The sequence below is a fragment of the Notamacropus eugenii genome, chromosome 1 (genome assembly GCF_028372415.1).
Source record: "Notamacropus eugenii isolate mMacEug1 chromosome 1, mMacEug1.pri_v2, whole genome shotgun sequence".
NCBI classification, from domain to species: domain Eukaryota; kingdom Metazoa; phylum Chordata; class Mammalia; order Diprotodontia; family Macropodidae; genus Notamacropus; species Notamacropus eugenii.
The window spans coordinates 399,281,852-399,304,437 of NC_092872.1; the positions used below are offsets into that span (position 1 = coordinate 399,281,852).

The 22,586-nt window shown below is 40.5% G+C and overlaps 1 protein-coding gene across 10 annotated transcripts in view; it reads left to right on the plus strand.

Annotated features, from left to right (window-relative positions):
- LOC140518610 (teneurin-2) overlaps positions 1–22,586 on the plus strand; it is a 678,931-nt gene that overhangs the window by 642,297 nt on the left and 14,048 nt on the right. For 7 of the 10 annotated variants that reach the window (XM_072630913.1, XM_072630906.1, XM_072630908.1 and 4 more), the window contains 6 exons: positions 1,566–1,586; positions 5,667–5,899; positions 7,748–7,902; positions 8,491–9,365; positions 16,102–16,277; positions 17,892–18,127. In XM_072630913.1, the coding sequence (XP_072487014.1) occupies positions 1,566–1,586; positions 5,667–5,899; positions 7,748–7,902; positions 8,491–9,365; positions 16,102–16,277; positions 17,892–18,127 (1,696 nt within the window). The remainder of the gene's footprint in view (positions 1–1,565; positions 1,587–5,666; positions 5,900–7,747; positions 7,903–8,490; positions 9,366–16,101; positions 16,278–17,891; positions 18,128–22,586) is intronic. The other 3 variants (XM_072630907.1, XM_072630909.1, XM_072630914.1) reach the window with 1 other exon arrangement.

The following is a 22,586-nucleotide window of genomic DNA, read 5'->3' on the forward strand; positions in this document are numbered from 1 at the left end:
ATGGATGAGGAAACTGATGTTCAGAGAGGTAACTCGCCCATGATCTTACAGCTAGTTACTTTTGAAGTCTAGAAAATCTACAGAGGTGTTCTGGCAGAAGACAAGGATAAAAGGAATTTCTAATGTGTGTTTTTCTTTCCTTCCCATATGAGATGAACATTTCTAAGAAATAACCCCCTACTGCCTGATGATTTAAAGGGAGGGGCATTCCTTCCCTGGGCATGTCTAGCATAACCCTCTCCCTTGATCTGCCCTTGACCCCATCAGAAACTCTTTCTTCCCCCATCATAGACATTATATTAATCAACTTGGAGCCAACATTCTTGGGTAAGAAGTAGGTCAGGACTGCAAACCCAAATCCCTTCAAGTCTTGCACAAAATCTTGACTAAAGAGTAGAATTCATATTGCAATAATTAAGAGCCAAATATTACTGCACTGGTGGCACTTTCATTAAGCAATATAAGATAGACATGAGAATTCCCAGCTGCCACTGTGACACCGCACGGTTTGCAGAATGAATCTTAAATTGTGCTATGTCAGTCAGAGCTCAGGAGTTATTGGCATCATTTAATTAACTTTTTTTTAAACTAACACTTTGGAATAAAATAGTAAAAGTGTAATCCCTATGCAAACCTACCATTAATGATGGCCCTAGGCTGGGGCCTGAACAGCACCCTAGGCAAGAATCATAGCAACCCTGCCCCTAGAAGCCCTCTTTACTCTCCCAGGAGAGGGAAACAGTGGGTAAGAGATTCTTGCTACCTCTTTCCTATAAAGGAGGTATCTCAGAGACAGCCTATTCTCACACCCAGGGGCTTGAAGACCCCATCTGAGAAGTACACAGGCCCCATGCTTCTTCACCTGCCTGCTTTTCAGCCCTAAATCTGCCAAAATACAGACTTGGACAGAGAAAGGAGAAAAGCAGATGCCTTTGCTACTTTTCTAGTAATTATGCAAAGAGATTTGCTGAGAGAGAAGGGTGAAGCCATTTGGTTGTGACAGAGAGGGCTGTTTAAAATTTACCATTCACTGAGAGAGTCCTTTATCCATGCTTTCTCAATTCCTCATTAGAACAAACTATTGAGAGTTTACCATTAGAGAGGAAGGAGAGGGAAAGAGAGAAAGGAGGAAAAGGAAGGGAAAGGGAGAGGGACAAGGGAGAGAGAGGTATAGGGTTGGAGGAAAGAAGAGGGAAAATAGGGCTATTTCCACAGTAGTCTGTAGAATATTTGCTATCTCTGAGTTGGGGTGTGAGCAGAAGTCCTCTGTGAAATGATGGTGACCCTGCCCCAAAGCCAAAATGACATTTTCACCTGATGCTACCTGTGTTCTACAACAGCCAGGGTACTCTGGCTAAGACCCTGAGAAGTTTTGCAAAACAACTGTCCAGGCATCGGATGAAACAACTCCCCAAATTAAAACTGGAGCTGCCGTTGGGGAGGGGGTGGGAATGATGCTTCTTTTGGGGCCTTTTGTAAAAGAAACTAAAATGTCATATTTGCTTTACCATCAATTCCTCAGCTAACTGTTTGTTCTTTTTTCCTTCTGTTTTCTTTCTATAAAGAAATAAAGAGTTTAAACATAGGTAAGACCAAGAACTCTTTCCCATATTTAATTTAATATGGTTTGTTTGCTTCATTGTGTTTGCTTTTTGCGTAATGTATATTTTTATGTACAAAGTATAGTTCTTTTAATGTGCTAATTGTGTGTTGTGGAGATGATAAGCTTTAGCAATTATGAAATGCAGTCAAAAAGCAACCAAATAAGCTGACAGTAATTAGAATTCCTGGGAGACACAAGTATAGGGTAATGAACCCTCCGTGAACTTCTACCTAGGCACTGCTCGATTCGGCCTGTAATTGGGCTAAACAGTTGAGGCAAACTTCTGTCTTTTGAAAATGCTGGACAGGGTTCACAAAAGCTTTAATGAACTGGAAATGGGTCAAAAACTCATTTTCAACTCATTAATGATTTTTTTTTCCTGGATTTATGGTCATTTTTTTTTAACTAAGTTAATTGCCAATCTGCTAGTCAGAATGGATCCAACTGCTGAACCGACTAGTAATTTACATAGAACTCAGAATCCATTTTGACCAAGAGGTGGAGATAGCCTAACCTCTTTTGCCTAAGTAGTTCATGGCATATAGATCTAAAGACATGATTCAAAACTTCCATATGGTATACAATAGGCAACACTGATGTGAATCACCTTGCTTGAAGGAAAGGAAGTTGTCTTTTTTTAAAAATTTGGAGGTGGATAGAATCAAAATAACTTCCATCAGTACTTGTGAGTGAACTGTACTTTTTCCTCAAATAGAAATGCATGACAGTGGATTTGAGGAAATAATCCATTTGATCCTTTGAGTAATTGGTCAGAAGGAGAGTGACAGAGACAGTGAGGTCTGGGGATCAAGATTAAATCATGTAAGCTCATCACAGACACTGGAGATCAAACACACATGAAACCTTCTCCAATAGGACCCCAAACTAGTCCCTACAACTGAAGTTGAAAAGGTCTGGAGTTTGAGAGAGCAAAAGATAGCACTCATAAGAAGTCGCCCCCTCCCCACCCAACATTCTCTTTTGGCTTATCCTATCCTGAGGTTTTTTTAAATAGGGAAAAGTTCTACATAAAACCATTAGACTGAACTATATCCCTTCTAACTTACACATTTCCCAAAGGTACAACATTTACAAATCTCTTATAGGGTTGTTGGCTCACCTCAATGAAGAATTTGGGGCCAGCAGTGCAAAGGACAAGAACATAAAGAGGCCAGTCCCCTTTTTTTGCCATTTAGTTTCAAAGTAATGGATATAAAACCAGTTCTTCATAATTGACTTCAACACCAACAGCCCTTCCCAAAATAATTTGATATTACTCTATTAGCAAGTACTTATTAAAACTCTTCTTATATGCCAGGCACTATGCTAAGCCCTGGGGTTACAAAGAAAAAATTAAATAGCCCCTACATCAAAGGCTTACAGCTGATAAAGGGAGAATACAAGTATATCTTTGAGTACATACAAAATAAATACAAATTAAATACACAGTGGTTTGGGGAAGGAGGAAAGTAGCAACTGGAAGAATCTGAAAAGACTTCATACAGAGTACTTGAGCTGAGCCTTATATGAATAAAGTAGGAAATATTCTCTTGGGGACTGGAGAGGCAAGGTAGGCTAGGAGTCCAATGCCAATGAGCTAAGAAGGAACACTTCCCTGGACATGGATAAAACTCATGTCCTCTCCTCCCTGCATTCCACACTAGAAGGTTTTATGTGGAGGTTTTTGTTTTTGTTTTTTTGAAACTTTGTAGAGTTAGGCTCCCTAGAAAGTCCAGAATCAATTATCCACCTCCCAGACAGGCGCCACTGTATGTGTGCCATGATCTTTTCACTGATCACTTCAGCGAGAGTGCACAGTCTAATTAAGAAATATCGTGGAGTTTTTTTCCCCCATTTTCTTTCCTAATTTGTTTTCTACACATTTAAATTCTCCAGTGACTTTATAAAAAAAATGAACAGAAGTACTCCTAGTCTTTCCAACTGGTTATCTAGGCAAGGGCTTCCTAAAGACGTTGGTTTCCAGTTCAATTATATGTCTTAATAGCAACCTGAGGAGAGGTTATGATTGAAGACATTCTCAATTCACATTTCACAGACTGTTCCTTAAAATAGTCTTCAGGATTTGTTTTAGAATTGTTGTTGTTGTTAAATCCGTGTTGCTTTTAATTGTAGTTTTACCAACTTACTGACTAGGGAGCTTCATTGCTATAATCCCCCATTTTCTCTTCTTTCTCTAAAATATTCTTCTCCTTCCCCTGCAAAAAAAAATCCCAAACCTTATGTAATTGAAGGAATCTGACATGATATGGGATAATTTCATCTTTATGATGCTTTCATCTGCACAAAATCAAAATTTATTCCAGAATATTGGTAAAAGAGTTCCTCAAAATGAATTTGCTTGTGGATCCTGAGGAAGGGTCTTTATAATAGCCAAAGTGAGAACAATGCCCTTATCAGGCAGACTTTCTTATCCTTGTGTCTGCATAACACAGGAAATTGTAACATCATGTCATTCTAAAGCTAAGGAAGTCTTAGATATAATACCCTCACTTTCCATGTAAGGAAAAGAAGACCCAAAGAAACTCATTGAGTTTCCCAAGGCTTATCATCTAGTTTGTGGTAGAATAGTCAGTTAATAAGATTTATTAACTATCTACTATGTGCCAGGGATTGTGCCAGGCTCTAGGGATAAAAAGAGAAAGGCAAAAACAGTCCTACTCTGGAGAAGCCTGCATCCTAATGAGGGAGACAGTATGCAAATAAGAAGGTACATGTAAAAGATATACAGAATAGATGAAAATAAAAGGAAAGGGAAAGGCATTAGTTAACATCTAAAGGGACCTGGAGATATAGGACTTCATGGGTCATCAAATGACAAGTGTAACTATGCTCCAATTTTGGTTACATGGAAGTGTCAGAATCATGGTAAAGGGAGAGCCTCCACTTCTAGGTGCACACTGGTAAATGTTAAAAAACATTGCACTCTGGAGGAGGCGGGAGATGTACCTACAACACACTTTACATTTAATCTACATCACCAACACTTCCTTTAGTCTAGAGTAAACAATCATCAAAACAATAAATCAAATCCTGAATTTTAACACAAATGTTCACGTTGAAAAATTTAACCATCAGCCTCCAGTACACTTGTGTTTACTCTAGTCATTCATTCAGTTTGGTTTTGTAAAGGTGTAGACTCTACCTTCTATTAGTGAAGGAGGCCTGCATTCTACCTCCATTAGCAAAGAACCAAAAACTGCACAATCTCATCATCATGTCCATATTCCTCACCCTAAATGTCAATATTATTCCCATCCATACCAAGGGATTGGTCATCATTGGTCTCCCCACAAAAAGGTCTGAGGACAAGTCAAGAGAAGGACTGTGAGGTGTTTCATGTTACAGTTAAGGGAGAGCAACTTGGCCTCATTTTTTTATGACACTACTGACCTCTAGGCTTTGAGGAACCATACATTTTAAAGTATTAGTAAGCACTGCCATGAGAAGCAGCTGTGGAATAAGAAATTTGTATCAAAACCAGGAAGACTATGGTTGAATTCCACCTCAGGCATATACTGACTTTTTAACACTCAGCAAGACACATAAAGCTCTCTGTCCTGCCAAGCAACAACATAACAATAAAGTTGTAGAACAGGTAGGTGGTTAGGTATTGACATTCATATTGGGGGTGAGGGGAGAGAGAGAGAACACTGTAGCACTGAAATGTTCATCCCAATTTAGGTCATGCTAAGGTTGGGATGGGGCAGATGACAGATATGGAGTTACTACTGTATAAAGCAAATATTATTTCTAACTATTAGCTCCTTGATACTTTCCATGCCAACTAAATCAAGCAGCAACACATTAGCACGGTGAGAAATGATGAGTTCTAAGATAAATTGAGGAGTACAAGTCCACCTGGAAACCACTTAGAGCCATGCCATGTTAAAATGCAAAGTTACTGCATTAGTTTCTTTCCAGTTCATTAAAATGAAAAGACACTAGGAGGCAAAACCACCAATAGAATGCTTTTATTTACTTTCTTTCTGGTTGGCCAGCTCCATGTGCTCTTTTTGTTCTTTTTGTGTTTCTCCCATTAAAGCAACAACCCTGCCCACAAGTATTACCTAGCAGTGGACCCTGTCTCTGGCTCACTCTATGTGTCAGATACCAACAGTCGGAGGATTTATCGCGTCAAGTCTCTGACAGGAGCCAAGGACCTGGCTGGGAATTCAGAAGTTGTAGCAGGGACTGGAGAGCAGTGCTTGCCCTTTGATGAGGCCCGCTGTGGAGATGGGGGAAAGGCTGTGGATGCAACCCTGATGAGTCCTCGAGGTAAAAAAGAAAAGAAGGAGGGAGGAAGACAGGAAGGGAGGGAGAGGAGAGAGAGAGAGAGAGAGAGAGAGAGAGAGAGAGAGAGAGAGAGAGAGAGAGAGAGAGAGAGAGAGAGAGGGAGGGAGGGAGGGAGGGAGGGAGAGGGAGAGAGAGGGAGGGAAAAGAGGGAGGGAGAAGGAGAGAAGAGAGAAAGAAAAGAGAGAGGGAGGGAAGGGGAGAAAGAGAAGAGAGAAAGAAAAGAGAGAGGGAGAGAGCAAGAGAGAGGGAGAGATGGAGAAAAGAGAAAGAAAAGAGAAAAGGAGGGGGAGAAGGAGAAGAGATAGATAAAAGAGAAAGAAAAAGAGAGAGAGAGAGAGAGGTTTCAAGAAAAGTCATGCAAGATATGAGTTTAGTTTCCTCATTATCTAGATTGAGTAAAATTAAGTCCAGTGATCAAATCACTGCATTCCCTGGTATAATTTAACTTTAATTAATTGCTTTGTGTATAAATGGATGAGTTTTTTTAACCATCTATTTAAAGTAAACTTCATCCATTTGTGGTACAAATGGAAAGAAAATTTTATTTTCGGTGGATATTCTTTACTTTTGTGGATCATCAAAATTCAGAAGAAATGGCATCTGGAGTTTGTGATATAGGAGCCTTGGCCAGCCTAGAGACCCTCCATCCCCAGTGCTGCCATTTATATAGCCCCTATTATATAGGTGCTATTATATGGCACCTATTATGTGTCAAATGCTGTACTATATACTTTACAAATATTATCTCATTTGATCCTCACAACAACCCTGGGAGAGAAGTGCTATTGCTATCCCCATTTTACAGATGAGATCACTGAAAGAAGCAGAGGTTAAGTGACTTGCCCAGGGTCATATAGCTAGTATGTATCTGAGGCTGAATTTGAACTGAGGTCTTCCTGACTTCAAACCCAGAAATCTGTTCACAGCACCACATAGCTGCCTATAAGATGTGGTGACAATGGTATGGGACTGGTATTTGTGAAGAGCCCTGAGGTCATTGAGCAGTTCTAGAGAAATTCTAAGCTGAGAAATTCTGTTACAGTTTTGAAGTACTGTTTAGGCAGTCATCAGTCACTACATTCAAAATACTGGACCTAAGTCCTGTGGTGGGGAGCAAAAGATGCAGGAGACACAATGTCTAGCCACAGAGCATTTAACATTCTAGCTGAAGAGACCACACACACATACAGAAAAAGACTAAGCACACATACAAAGCTAAATACAAATTAGTAGTAATAGCAATAGTGCTTTAAGGCTTACAGAGCACCTCATAATATGTTATACCCATTGACTAACGTGCAAACAACTCTACATAATGATAATAATAGCTAACATTTATACAGCACTTTTAAGATTTACAAATTGCTTGTCATGTAATATCTCTCTCGATTCTCACAACAACCCTCTAAGGCAAGTGCTTTTATTATCCCTATTTTACAAGTCAAGAAACTGAGCCTGGAAGGGGTTAAGTGACTCAGCTAGGGTCACTTACATAGTCATGGTCTAAGGCAAGATTTGAACTGTCTTTCTGACAGTATCTAGTATATATTATGCCACCTAGCTGCCTATGTTACAAGAGCTTCACAGAATGAAGGACTTGAACCTCACTAAATTAGGTGAGACTAATCAGGAATACCATCCTGGAGGATGGTGTATCAAACAATTTGTGAGAGGTTTATTTGCTTAATGATGTTCTAGTCCATTCCTTTGCAGTTGCTGGACTGTCAGAGAATCATTTATAGAGCACTCTTCCCCCACACCCAAATCTTACACCATAAGTCTTCTATCAGAAACAGACATGGCATGTGAAATCATTCTTCTCCTGCCCAGGTATTGCAGTGGACAAGAATGGCCTTATGTACTTTGTGGATGCTACCATGATCCGGAAGGTAGACCAAAATGGAATCATCTCCACCCTGTTGGGCTCCAATGACCTGACTGCTGTCCGTCCTCTGAGCTGTGATTCCAGCATGGACGTGGCACAGGTAGAGTTCCTTCCGCATTTCCACAGCCATGCAGCAGAATGCTCTTGGCCTTGGGTCCCTGCCTCACCTTCTTAGGAATCTAAGCCAAGGAGGGAAGAACCAGCATGAGTGAGTGTAGAGTGGCAGACAGTAGGGAATGTTGCAGAAAGAAAGACCCAATTCTACACCGAAGCACATCTGACTTATTATAACCATTAACAGATTATAGGATAGAAAAGTTGCTGTATAATTACCCTTCCTTCTCCATCATCACTGTAGGTTTGAGAATATAGCACTGCAAGTGTGATATGTCAATCAACATTCCCTATTAATCTAAAATGATTTCATCTCATTGTATATACCATTAGTCTGTACAGTGATAATGAAACCATAGAGCTCTAGAGTAATACCTTCGATTAACTCATTCTTCTATTTTCTGTAGCCCATAGTCAGGCACATACACACATACAAACACACACCCACACACAAACACACACACACACACACACACACACACACACACACACACAAGCAAGCACACTTCTGTAAGGAAATGTCCATTGATTCAGCCAGCTATTCTTGAACCCAGTGTTTGATATGACTTTCCAGGTTCGATTGGAATGGCCAACTGATCTTGCTGTCAATCCTATGGACAACTCCCTCTATGTGCTAGAGAACAACGTCATCCTGCGAATCACTGAAAACCATCAAGTGAGCATCATTGCAGGCCGCCCCATGCATTGCCAAGTCCCAGGCATTGATTACTCCCTCAGCAAACTGGCCATTCACTCTGCCCTGGAATCAGCTAGTGCCATCGCCATCTCTCATACTGGTATCCTCTATATCACTGAGACAGATGAGAAGAAAATCAACCGACTGCGCCAGGTGACCACCAATGGGGAAATCTGCCTGTTAGCTGGTGCTGCCTCAGACTGTGATTGCAAAAATGATGTCAACTGCAACTGCTATTCTGGGGATGAAGCCTATGCTACCGATGCCATATTGAATTCGCCATCTTCCCTAGCTGTAGCCCCAGATGGAACCATCTATATTGCTGACCTAGGAAATATTCGGATTAGGGCAGTAAGCAAGAATAAGCCTGTCCTAAATGCTTTCAACCAGTATGAGGCAGCATCCCCAGGAGAACAAGAGTTGTATGTCTTCAATGCAGATGGCATTCACCAGTATACCCAAAGTCTGGTGACAGGAGAATACTTATACAACTTCACTTACAGCGCTGACAATGATGTCACTGAACTGGTCGACAACAATGGTAACTCCTTGAAGATACGCAGGGACAACAATGGTATGGCCCGCCACCTGCTAATGCCTGACAATCAGATCATCACTCTCACTGTGGGCAGCAACGGTGGCTTGAAAGTTGTGTCTACCCAGAACCTAGAGCTTGGACTCATGACCTACGATGGAAGCACAGGCCTCCTAGCCACCAAGAGTGATGAAACTGGATGGACAACCTTCTATGAGTAAGTGTCTTCAAAGTATCTTACATAGCACCATTTCTCAATAAGAGCTTGTTTCAAGGCGCTGATATGTCAAATCTTTCATTCTTTCAAGTAGCGTAGGAAGTTCCAGTTGTCCTGTCATGTATCTTCCTAACGTTAGAGCTTCAACTTGTAGCTTTGAGAGATGCAGTTTCCTCCTCTGACCTGGGTGCTCTGCAAAAAGTTATTGATTTATCCAACTGGGTCTCTTGTATGGAGTGAATCTCAATATCACAGTTTTCTACTAAAATTCCTACTGCAAGTCTTTTCGTTCAAAATTCAGGATATTGGACATACATTGCACACGGGAGATAAAGTGTTGATTAACTCAGCTGATTATGCATGTTTGTGATGGGTGCGGAAATTAGAACCTAAAAGGCAAGACCCCAGTGGGGCTCATGTAATTTGCCAATAGTCCAGAACCACACTTGATTGCACAAGCAGGTAGATAAACTCTGAATTTCCTCTTTAGCAGAAGCAGATCAATACAGATAAAGTGCTAGGTATATTAAAAGATGCGAGAGTCAGTCATATTTCCCCTAACAATTATCTCGTACTTAATAGTCTTACTGTTTGTTTTGCCAAAGAGCTGCTTTCCTTAGCTCCTGGAGCTAGCTATCGAAGTGCATCATGCAGGTATTAACTAGTTCAGGCCTAGAGAGCTGAAATTTTCATGGTGTGATTCCCAATCACCTTCTAGATTTGGAGTAAAATCTAAAACTACCCAGTCCTCCAGCTGGCCCAACAGCTTCATGTGTTATTGTGATGGCGATTGTTATTATTAACTGCAAAGGCATAGGAAAGTTTCCCTCCTTTCTGTATAGGTTTCCGAGATTATGCTAAATTAGAGAGAAAGAAAGAAACGGGCAAAGAGAGACTTGATGAAAAGAACCCAACATTAGAAATACTCATTATTGATTTAGAGCCTTTGCCTAGCAGGATAAAGACTTTATGCAGAAAGACTTGGAATAAGAAGAAGGAAGCTAGCTCCATCTGCTGGTAGATTCCTGTTTCGTAGACATGTGTTTCCCCCAGCTCACCGTTCACTTGGCAGGTTTACAGGCCCCACTATTCTCTCTGCAAAGCTCAGCATGTCGGCATCATTAGCATCATGGCATCCTTCAGAGAAGTGTGAATCTAACACACTTTCCATGCCTGTGACTCTGTCACTGAGATGCCTTGTCCTGACACCATTTGTGAATGTCGATTTTAGCCCCTCTCCTAGCATCTCTCACCATGCTTTCCTGGAAGCTTTGACCTACAGCCAATGAATTTCACAGAGAATTACTAGACCTACCTGATGTAGTTCAGAGCTCCCGGGTTCTGGAGGAGGGTGGCTTGAATTTTTTAACAGTCTGACTCATAGACTATTTTTAAGGAAATGCAGTTTTATTACTTTTCATTACATCTGCAAACATGTATTTTGCTAATGGCAAATTATGCCATGGACCTTGTTGCTTAGGGGGGAGGGGAAGATCGTTTGAGGGACTTGTTTAACTGGTAAATAACAGTACTTCCTACTTAGCATATTAATTGTTTGTGGAAAAATGAGTGCTTCTAATAGACTTGAAAATGGTTTACTTATAGAAAGCGAGAGCTATAAGGGACCTTGGAGTAGTTCTTAACATTTTTTGTGTGATAGAGAAGGTGAAACCTATGGATCACTCTCAGAATCACATTTTTAAATGCATAAAGTGAAACACATAGGATTACCCAGGAAATCAACTATGTTGAAATCAATTTTTCCACCATCCCATTTCATAGACCCCCTAAAATCTATCTAAAGACCCCTTAACCCTGTACCTAGGTTAAGAGCCCCTGGGTCTAATCCAACCCCCTAATTTTACAAAGGAAGAAATTAAGACCTAGAGAAAGAGACAACCAATGTCACACAACTAGCCATTGGCAGAATTGGAAGTCAATTTCATCTCTTCTGATTCTAGTTCTAAAGGTCTTTCCATTATACCAAGCTGTCTCATGAAGTTTCTTAAGTTAAATGTACTTCCTATATCAGGGATGTCCAAGTTTTTTCAGTAGTGAACCATACAATCAGAAATCTGTGGGTATGTAGACCACCTGATTTTTTTCTAACTATACTTCCTAATTGATCTAAACCTCTTGCTATGATACCTGGAAGCAATCATGTTCTGGTGACCAGGGAGGTAGGTCCTACTGACCTACTGATACATATATACTTATTAGGTAAAAAAAAAACAAAACAATCTGAAGTTAAAAATCTCAGGTGGTCCATGTGGCAGAGTCACAATTTAGGCACCTAGGTACTAATGCTTGTTTGTATTATCAATCACTTAAACTATTTTTTTCATAACTAGTCCAAGTCAAGGACAGTCCAAACTTAGATTTCTCTATGACTTCCAAAGACCTAGATTGGTTGTTATATAGGTGGCTATATAGGTGATCATGAAAATAACAATTCAGCTAAGCAATATTTGGCAGGACAAAGTCAATTTTCCTCATGCTTGGGAGATAGGGCTATGTAGTAGAATGAAGACTGATGATCAGAAAACCCAACTTCCAGTCTTGGCTCTGCTATCAACTAACTGTATGATCTTGAGCAAATAACTTCTCTGGATCACTATTTCCTCATCTTTAAAGTGGTGTTTGAATTTCCATCTATTCTGCTGCTCAATGTGTTATTTCCTCCAATTAGAATGTAAACTCTTTGAAAGCAGGAGCTATCTTACTTTTCTCTGCTTGTATTCCCAGTGTTCAACACAGTGGTTGGCTCATAATAAAATCTGATAAATACTTTTCTATTCAATTATGTGATCAGACCTGTCTTATTTAGACAACTAAGAACAATATGGATTGAAGAAGGGAAAAACTGGGAAGTGGGACATCAGTTAAGAGGCTATTTATTACCAGAATGGAGGGGATGAGGGTCCAAATTAGGGTGATCAGGCTGGTAGCTGTGTGAATGGAAAGGAGACAGTAATACAGGATGTTGTGGAGGTAGATTCTACAAAACGTGGAAACTGATTAGATGTGGGACGTGAGGAAGAGGAAAAGTTAAGAATGATTATATGGTTATAAACTTGGGCAACTTGGGAAGAAAGAAAAACAAGCATTTATTAAATACCTATTATTTGCCAGGCACTAGGCAAAGTGCTTTGCACATAATACCTTCAATGATGATGATGACAACGATGATGATGATGGTGATGATGATGATGATGATGATGATGATGATAGCTAACATTTATTTAGCACTTACTATGTACCAGGCATTGTGCTAAGCACTTTATATATATTATCTCATTTGATCCGCACAACAACTCTGTGATGTAGGTGCTAATATTATCTCCATTTTGCAGTTGAGGAAACTAAGGTTAAGTGACTGCCCAGGGTCACACAGCATTTGGGGCAAAATTTGAACTCAGTCTTCCTGACTCTACTATCCATTATACCACCTAGCTGCCCCAATTTGGACAATAGTGGTACCCTCAACAAATTAGGGAAGTTGGAAGAGGTGAGGGCTTCATCAATCAATTAACAAGCACTTTTTAAGTGCTATCTATCTTCCAGGCATTGTGCTGTGTTCTGGGGCATATATGAGACAGCCCCTACCTTCAAGAAGTTTACATTCTACTAGGAAAAAAATCTGAACATGATGAATTTGAGATGCAAGTGAGACAGCCAAACATCTGACAATGTGGGGTTGGCGTTGAAGGAGAGAAACTACACATAGATCTGTCACTTTAGGAATCACCTGTGTAGAGATGATGCTGGTATCCATGGGAGTTGATGAGCTCACCAAGAAAAAAGAGTATATTTAGAGAGAAAGGGGCCCAGGGCAGGAAAAAAGAAACTGGGTGATGATACAACAAAAGATCCCATTTGTGTTGCCAGGATGCTGAGGAAGAAGAGACAGGAATGAGGCAAGAGTCTCTGCCTTCTTGGGAGAGGACAGGAATTGCTTTTTAGAAACCCTTCTACCAAGAGCAGCACACCTGAGATGAGAAAAGGTCACATGTGACTATGAAGGACATAATACAAAGTCTGTGCCTAATAGAATCTTGAGGAGTAGAATGCCTGGTTGGTCTCTATCGTCTGGTGGTGTGATTCCATTTCATAGACTTATGTATTCTTACGTGTATAGTCCTGTTTGACAGAAAGGGGGAAAAAGGAGAGGGGGATATTGAGAATTCTCTATTTGCACTGCAGAAGTGTTCTGAGGACTGAAAATAGTTGAAGCCATTTCATTGGCCAAAGAGGATATTTCCTTTCCTTTCCTTTCCTCTGGGACCATCTCCCCAGTTTCTGTTGCCAATCTTGGGAGAATAGCAGTGCCTGAGAATCTGTCTCCAAATCCCTATTTCACAATAAGATTGCACAGTAAAGAGAGTGATAAGTTTTGAGTTGAAGACACTGGTTTTGAATCCCTTTATATATAACCTTGGCCAAGTCACTTTATCACTCTAGGCTTTTACTCACCTAAAACATAAGGGAGTTCGATCATATGAGTCCTAAGGTTCCTTCCAGCTCTATATCTCTGATCAGTGAGGGCAGGGAATGTGCCTCTTATCTCTTTTGTATTGCCCACTGCACCTCACACATAGTAGTTGTTTCATAAATTTTCATTTGAATAGATTATTTTGCCTGAGTTCCAGAAAGATAACTTTCATTCTGAATTTCTGAAGAGGTTCACAGAAAGAGAACCTTCTCCATCAAAGACCCAAGTTCAAATGCTGCCTCTGATGCTTGCTAGCTGGGTGTGTCCCTACACAAGTTGCTCAACTTCTCTCAGACTCAGTTTCCTCATCTGTAAAATGAGTACAACAATAGTGCCTACCTCACGGGGTTATTGTGAAGATCAGATGAGATAACATATGGAAAGCATTTTTCAGACTTTCAAGCACCACGTGAATGTCAGCTCTTATCATTTAGCAACCAATGAAAAGCAAAAAAAAAAAGAAAAAGTCCTTTCTCAAAATAGTGCTTCAAGCCCCAGCTAATGTCCTTATCTACGGCCACATTTGAGGTAGTTTGTTGTTATTTTTAAGCCAGATGTTTCATGAAAATGTAAAGCTTTCCTCACTGCTCACACTGAACTCTTTAAGGCAGGGAGAGGGAGGAGGAACAGTGAACTGACCTGGCTGCAAATCAGACTCCTAGCCTCCCTAATATCCAACAGACCAACTAAGTAGAGCAGCATATGGCACCCTGGAGAATCCAGCCCGGATGGCAGAGATCCTACATGCTAAGAATATTCTTTATTCCTCAATGCCATGCCCTGAGCTTTCAAGCCTAAATAGAGTCCTTCCATTGAAGTGAGAGTTGAGAATGGTGTGGGGAAACAGGGGAAGTGGGGGGCAGGACTGGAAAAAATAAAAGTACAAGCTTGAGATGACACTATATAGCAGTTCTTTTCTCCAACCAGATCCATCCTAAAGGATTCAAGACCTAGGGTCGGTGACATCCTCTTTCTCTAGCTCCTTTGTTCCCTTCTGTTTACCTTAACCCCTGCCTCCCCCCCACCTCCAATACATACGCACACGTACACACACACACGCACACACATGCCGTGCGTGCGTGAAATCAAGTTAAAAATGAACATCAAGGGCAGTCTAGAAAGAGAGAGGAAATCACAAAGCATGCAGTTTGAGAAGTGTGTATTGAAAAAGGGATGAGTCATCCTATATGCTCTTTCTTTAGCAATAGGGGAAGGAAACTCTGCATCGATAGGTATATGTATCTATATGAAATAGGGGTCCTTTTTATCAACATTACCTGGTAGAGCTGTCTCTGCTGGCTACCTTCCCAACTTATTTCTCAACTTCCTGCTCACAGGAGGCTCCCCAAAACACGGGCCACAGGGTAATCACCCTGGTATCCCACCTTCTAGGAACACATCTGTCCATCCTTTCTCAAGCTGTCATCTCTGACCTGACCCTTGCAACCAACAGCTTTGTTTTTGCTCAGCTTTAATCTAGTTCTCTAATAATTCATTAATTCAGTAAATATGTATGAATGAAGTACCTATCAGGCATTAATCCACAGAATCATAGAATTTTCAAGCTAGAAGAAACATCAAAAATCATTTAATGTAACCCACTCACTTTACAGATAAGGAAACCAAGTCCCAGGTGATGTGGCTTATGCAAGGTTATAGAGTCAAGGACAGAGCTGCTACTAAAAAAAAATCTCTACATCTAGCACGTATATTATAATGTGCATGTTAAAGGAAAATGAAAGATTCAAAAGATACAGTTCCCTTGCTAGAAATTTATAATTTAGTAGTGGAAAGGAGACATGTAGGTGAAGCAAGAGACTGGTTTAAGCAAGTATGCGATAAGACAGGAGATGCCAAGGTAAGGCAGATATGGCAATACAAGGGCCCAGAAGCATGTGCCAGTTGTATTTACATGCCAGCTACAGGTTTCTTCAGAGACTGAGAGACTGGTGCTCTCATCAGGGTTATGAGTCATGGTCTTCTTGCCCCATAAAACAATTATCTTCCTGTGATGTTTGCAGTAAGATGAAGCAAATTGAGGAATATAAACTGGAATCTATTTAGAAATCAAGAACTATCTTCAAAGGCCTTCATCCCTCTGAGCCCTTCTCATTTCTGTCTCTCTCTCCCCTCACTCAGTCTCCCACTTTTAACACTCTGTTGCCCATAAAATGCTGGAAAGACAGATGCCTTCAGCCTTTGGTGACTTCTCTCAATGGGTATGACTTTTCTTTTGTCTTCCAGCTATGACCACGAAGGCCGCCTGACGAATGTGACACGCCCAACTGGAGTAGTGACCAGCCTACACCGAGAAATGGAGAAGTCCATCACCATAGATATTGAGAACTCCAACCGTGATGATGACGTCACCGTCATCACCAACCTGTCCTCTGTGGAAGCCTCATACACCGTGGTTCAAGGTAGGAGCCCCTTAGGATCCTCACCCCCTACATCTCAACCCTCTCTAGAAAGATGCAGAAAAGAAGGAGATGACAAGAGCTATGAGACATAGAAGAGACACCAGAGATCTAGAATACCCTGACTGTTTTATTGTTCTTTGAATCTCTACAGAACATGTATTGACTCTTCCACAACTAAATGTCAACTCCCTAAATGATGGACAAAAAAAAGTCATTCCAATATCTGGATATTCTAAACACATTATGCACAACATTTGAATATTTGGAAATATCAACATAATCAAGTGAAACCTTTAGCTTTCACCTGTACCCAAAACTACCATCACCACTAACTACTGCGCATAACCAAAATAACCATAGGAAGGAAGGAGATGACGTTTATTTGTTCCTTTAGCTTTCTTTCAAGCTTCTTCTGTTGTCTTTTTGCGGGTGATTACTTGCTGGCAGGATGGCCTTGGGATCCGAGATCCGTAGCAATCTTCCCCCACAGACTATATTGTGGCTACTGTTGTTGTTAGACACAGCATAGGACAAGTGCAGGGGCTACAGAGAAAAGGAATTGTGCGGATTAATTTTTCTTTTAATTAAGAGATAATGTCAGTGGGCTAGCACGTTGTCAGAGGATAAAAGTGTCCTCCCGATAGATAAATGGTGACATTTATAGACTATTATCCCACGACACATCCTGTTCCAGTGACTTTATTTCTGCTCCGCCAAATGATTAATGATGTAGATTCTGTCGTTCTGCGTGATGACTATAGATGCAGGAGTGACAGCTGCATGCTGTCAGGTGCCTGAAAAACTGACTTCTCATTGGCTGACCTAGCTAGGTTCTTTTTCTTGGATAATCAGGGAGCAACTTAGTAAAAGGAGTTTCTGACCTGACTTTTATTCTTGTAACTTATCGATCAAGGAAAAGGTCAGAAATCCGATTGGCCGGTACACATTCCATTCAGGAAAATTAATCAGGTCTTACCAACCCCCACTGATACCTATCCTCTCTTTCCATCTTCTTGGTTCAGAATGCAAGCCTCCTTCATAGAATACTCACTAGTAAAAGAGTCTTCAGCAGAGACTGAAGGAAAGGAGGGAAGCTTGCTTTCGGTTATCTTTCAGAAAAGAATTCTCCCTATTCCTGAGGGCTCACTACGTAGAGTGTATCTGCCTTGTGGTCTACCTAATAGCTTCCCAGGTGAAGAGTTCAAGAAAGGGTAATGAAGGGATAAAGAAGAAAGTATTTTCCCTTTCATTTTTTCTCTTTAGCTAAAAAAAAAATTTTTTTTTAAATTAGGAGTCTGATTGACATAAATTGTGTGGGTAAAAGACATTATATATTTAAATTTTCTATTAATAGCTTTCAACCAGTGAAAGGAAAACATCATGGCATAATTATTTTGGGAGCACCACATATTAATAGTGTTGTTCTTTACGCAGATGAGTAGCATCTCTTCTATTCACCTTAACACTGTATGAGTGCTAATTGCAAGCAGTCTTCATCTGACAGCTGCAAAGTACCATGGAAACCTACAAAAATAGGTGATTTGTTCTCCTTATGACTAATAGAGTAGATAATTTATCTCTTCATTCCCCTCATTCCCAATTGCATTTTTCCAGATCAAGTTCGGAACAGCTACCAGCTCTGCAACAATGGCACCCTGAGAGTGATGTATGCCAATGGAATGGCAGTCAGCTTCCATAGCGAGCCCCATGTCCTGGCAGGCACCATCACACCCACCATTGGGCGTTGCAACATTTCGCTGCCCATGGAGAATGGCTTAAACTCCATTGAATGGCGCCTAAGAAAAGAGCAGATTAAAGGGAAAGTTACTGTCTTCGGGAGGAAACTTCGGGTAAGTGGATTTCTTGGAGGAGATAGGGACACACTTGTCCTATAGCCATTCAGGGGAACATCCAGGCCATCATGACACCACACAGTGTTCCACAAACTTGGACCTCCACCGGCCTCAGACCATAAGAGGCAGTATGGTGTATAATGAATAGACTGGAAATTGGACCACAGAAAATTCAGATTCCATCTCTGTGGGACCATAGGCAAGTCAGAGCCCTTGTGGATTTGTGTCCTCATCTGTAAGTGGGCAGCATGGTAATTGTCGTGCCTTGTTGTAAGGCTCAAAAAGGGGTCATGTCTGTAAAGAGCTTTGCAAACTTAAAAATGCTTTTCTAAATGCTGTTGTTATCATTATAGGAATCCCATGCTTGAGAGAAAGTTCTCAGCTCTTCAAGATAATGGAAGTGTCTTTTCTGTCCATGAGGAACCATGTGATGTGGAAATTCCTAGCCTTGTAGGGATAACACATCAGTGTTTTCGTCAGCTTAGATCCTCAAATACCAGGCCCCTTTTCACATTTAACATCTTATCTTTTCACCACATACCCCAAACCCCATATTAGTCTGGCCAGTCCCAGGTGGGATGATAGTATTTTTGCTAAGCTATATGTCCCCAGGTTGGAACTCTGCTTTCTTGATCACTTGAATACATATCTAATTCAAATGAGTACACATTTATTATATATCTCCTATATACCAAGTGTTATGCTAAGCACTGGGAACACAAAGACAAAAAAAAGGAAACAGTTCCTGTGCTCAATGAGCTTACTTTCTACAGGGGGGAAAGGTATATAGATGAGAAAGTGCATGATATATACCAGGTAATACAAAGTGATCGGGGCTGGGGAAGGGAAAGCACTGATGACCAAGATGATCAGAAAAGGGTTTGATAAGAGTTGTCCTTTGAACCAAGTCTTAAATGGAACCGATTCCGAGAGGGCAAGATGAGAGCTTTCTAGGCATGGGGAAATACAAAGCTTCAGAGGCATAGATGAAATGTCACGTATGGTGAGCAAAGAGTAGGCCATTTTGGCTAGAATGTGGAGATCATGTCTGAACTAAATATCAGTAAGTTAGGTTATCTTCCTTTGAAAGGGACTATGCAAGTAACAGCTGCTTTGTTCTATAACCTATAACAGGTCTAATCGAGGTGCTTTGAGATCCTTGCAAGTAGCAGCATGACAGGAATTTCACAAAAATGGATTGTCCCTCTTGCAACTTATTTGGAATAACATTTCCTGGCTCTTGTGACCACAAGAGGAGCTGGGCTGCTCCATATTAAGATTCTCCTTTTGTCTAGTGGATGTCTAATTCTCAACATTAGGTTATCAGCAGACTCCCATGTTTTCCTTCCTCCATCGGTATCTGCAGAGTTGCAAGCTGCCGTATCTCACGAAAGACAAAAATGGAATGAGATTAGCAGCTAAATCCTTAATGACTGGATTTCAAGCCTGTGTAATTGATTTTTGATACGCTGCACTGTAGAAGTTGATTATAAGTAGTAATCGCTTCTTTTCTCTGATAAATCAGCTATGCATTTGGACTGAGTTCTCAAAGTAAAGATAAATGTGGCCCTAAAATAAAATGGCTATAATCCCAATTCTGAATATTAAAAACTTAATAGTGGTACTTGTGGTAATTAGCTGAAGTTAGACGCACAAGTCTTATAACTGAATTCCTGCCAGGGTTAGATTTGCTGGCATCATGTTTATGCAAATCAAAACACAGCTTTATCTATCAACACCTCAACATTTAATTGTCTGGTGTTAGTTCCTGTAACAATAATCACATATCCATTTAGCTCTCTTAAATGAAAATCACTATGAGATTATAACAGGTTGAGTGGACTGAAAATGTAATTTGAAAATGAGGGAGAAAGCATGGAATTTATTTGCATCTCATTTATTTTAATTCAGCTTTGTAAACTGTTTAGTGAATGAAATAAAAGCAACTCCTAGAAACTGCTGGGTAACAAAAAAAGAGGAGGTTGGGAGGGAACAGGGAATGGAGAGTGTGACATTGATGATGGAATCAGGAGCCTTTTTTTCCCCAGAACTTCAAGAACACATGATGAAATGGTTTGCAGTTCCTTAGTTAGATAGACTATGGTGGTTGTGTGTCACAGAGAGGCAGTTGGCATAGTGGATAGGGGGTCAGTCAGGAAGACTTGTGTTCAGGATCTGCCTCTAATATATTCTGGCTATCAGACCATGAACAAGTTCCTTAACTTCTCATTGCTTCAGGCAACTCCTTTTGACTGTAAGTTACAAATTAGTTGCCAGTCTTCCTTAGTGAAGGGGGTTTCTACACTGACAGTTTCCTACATCAATGAAATTAGAAGTCTGATGAAAAAAAGGGTCACAGGTATCCAGACTCACCTAGAAAAAAGGAATCTTACATCCAGGATGGTTAGTGTTTAAATTGGAACTCTGCTTCCTTGTCATTCCTCACCACCCCACCCTCCCCACGCATATACACAATCATTTCTTATACTCCAATTGAGGGATGCAGAAATTTTAGCCTAAAAGACTGGGTTCCTAGATGACTAATTTAAAATTTTTCCTGTATCACTCTTGTCTAATTGTCTTGTTCCTAATCTAGTAGAATATCAGGAAAGCTGAAGAAAAACCCTGATAACAAATGAGAGTGCTATCTTTTTGAATCAGAGCTTCTGGCCCCAAACTGATGTCTCTTACCAGTAATAACAAATTTCATTTCTATATTGCTTCAAGTTTACAAAGTACTTTCAACAGTGAGTGAAGGGGGTGTAACAGGTTTCATTATTTCCATTTTTACATATGAAGAAATTGTCACTCAGACAAGTTTAACAACTTGTTCTGGGCCACAAAGTTATTGCAAAAACTGGGACTCATACAAGATCTTCCGCTTCCAAAACCAGTCATTTTTCTCCTGGGCAAACCCAGCAGTAACTGTAAAAGACACATCCAGCCATCTTGCCTGACCTTCCCTCCTTCCTCAAAAGCTCAAGCTCCAGATGACTCCAATAGGTCAAAACATAGCTTTTGATCAGGCCCATGGAAGAAAAGACAAAGACTACTATTGATTCTACAGTAGATGAGAATCAAGGCAACTGACAGACTACTCTCTGCTAGGAGGCAGCTAGGTATTAATAGAGTCCTGATCCTGGAGTCAGGAAGACCCCAGTTCAAATCTGGCCTCAGACACTTACTAACTGTGTGACAAGTCACTTAACCCTGTTTGCCTCAGTTTCCTCATCTGTAAAATGAGTTGGAGAAGGAAATGGCAAACTACTCCAGTATCTTTGCCAGGAAAACCCTAAAAGGGGTCATGAAAAATCAGATATGACTAAACAACTCTTCCCTATACTGAACATGGTACCTGGCATATAGCAGGTACTTAATAAGTGATTTTTTTCATTCAACTATGGCCTTTTAAGTGAGAAAGGTATCAGCCACTTAGGATGGCTAACAGATGTAGTAGATGAAAAGTGACAGATAATTCAATATTCAGTGATTCATTTTTTTAAAAATTGCAGTGTTAGCTTCAACATCCCCACCCATTCCCAATGTGCATAATCGCATTTCACCTCCTGAAAATTTCTCAGACAATTTGAAAAATGTCCTCTCCTTTTTCTGCCTCCTACCACCCACCTTCATACATACATACATACACACACACACACACACACACACACAGAGCATTGCAGAAACTAAATCTACATCTGTGCATCATGGAGCCAACGTCCAAACACTGTGGACTTTCTGACCAATAGTGCTTGAGAAATACCAGCCAGTTTGATTTTGAGGACACCTTGTCAGAAAATGTAAGCTAATCATCCTTTGAATGTATCACCAGGATGATATGCATCTGTCCTGGGGGCCTGGGCAAGGATTTGTGGTCAGAAGGACTTTTTTCAAATGCTTTGGAAGTGGGAATTAACACAGACCCTTTCTACTGAGGTTTAAAACATCTGCCCTTTTTCTACCAAAAAAAAAAAAAAATGTGTTGTGAGAAGTCTGATTTTCTCTGAAAGAAAGCAGATAACCAGCCTCCTGGAGCTGTCTTCCTGATTGTAATTTACATAAAGACTGCAGAGGTAAGAAACAGATACATGTGTAGGTAGCAGAACAAAAGAAAAATTGCTTCCAAGATAATCTTCCGTCATGATATTGGTATTAGTGTTATTAGTATTCCAAGGAGAAGTGGGAGTTAGTAATTTTGTTTTGGTTTCCATATAATTAATATGACACTGCAATTATACTCTGGAGTGTTACTTTTACTTACTTTGCAAATCACAGGAACATAGGAACCAGACAGGACATTTCCTAGTCTGAGTTTTGTATGTGTGTGGTAGGTGTGCTCACATGTGTACAAACACGTCTGATCTCCTGTGGAGCTGTCATAATAGGGCAGCTTTTTGTCATACACAGGGAATGTGTAAAACTTCTATTTTCTCAGATCCTTACCTGCCACGCTGGA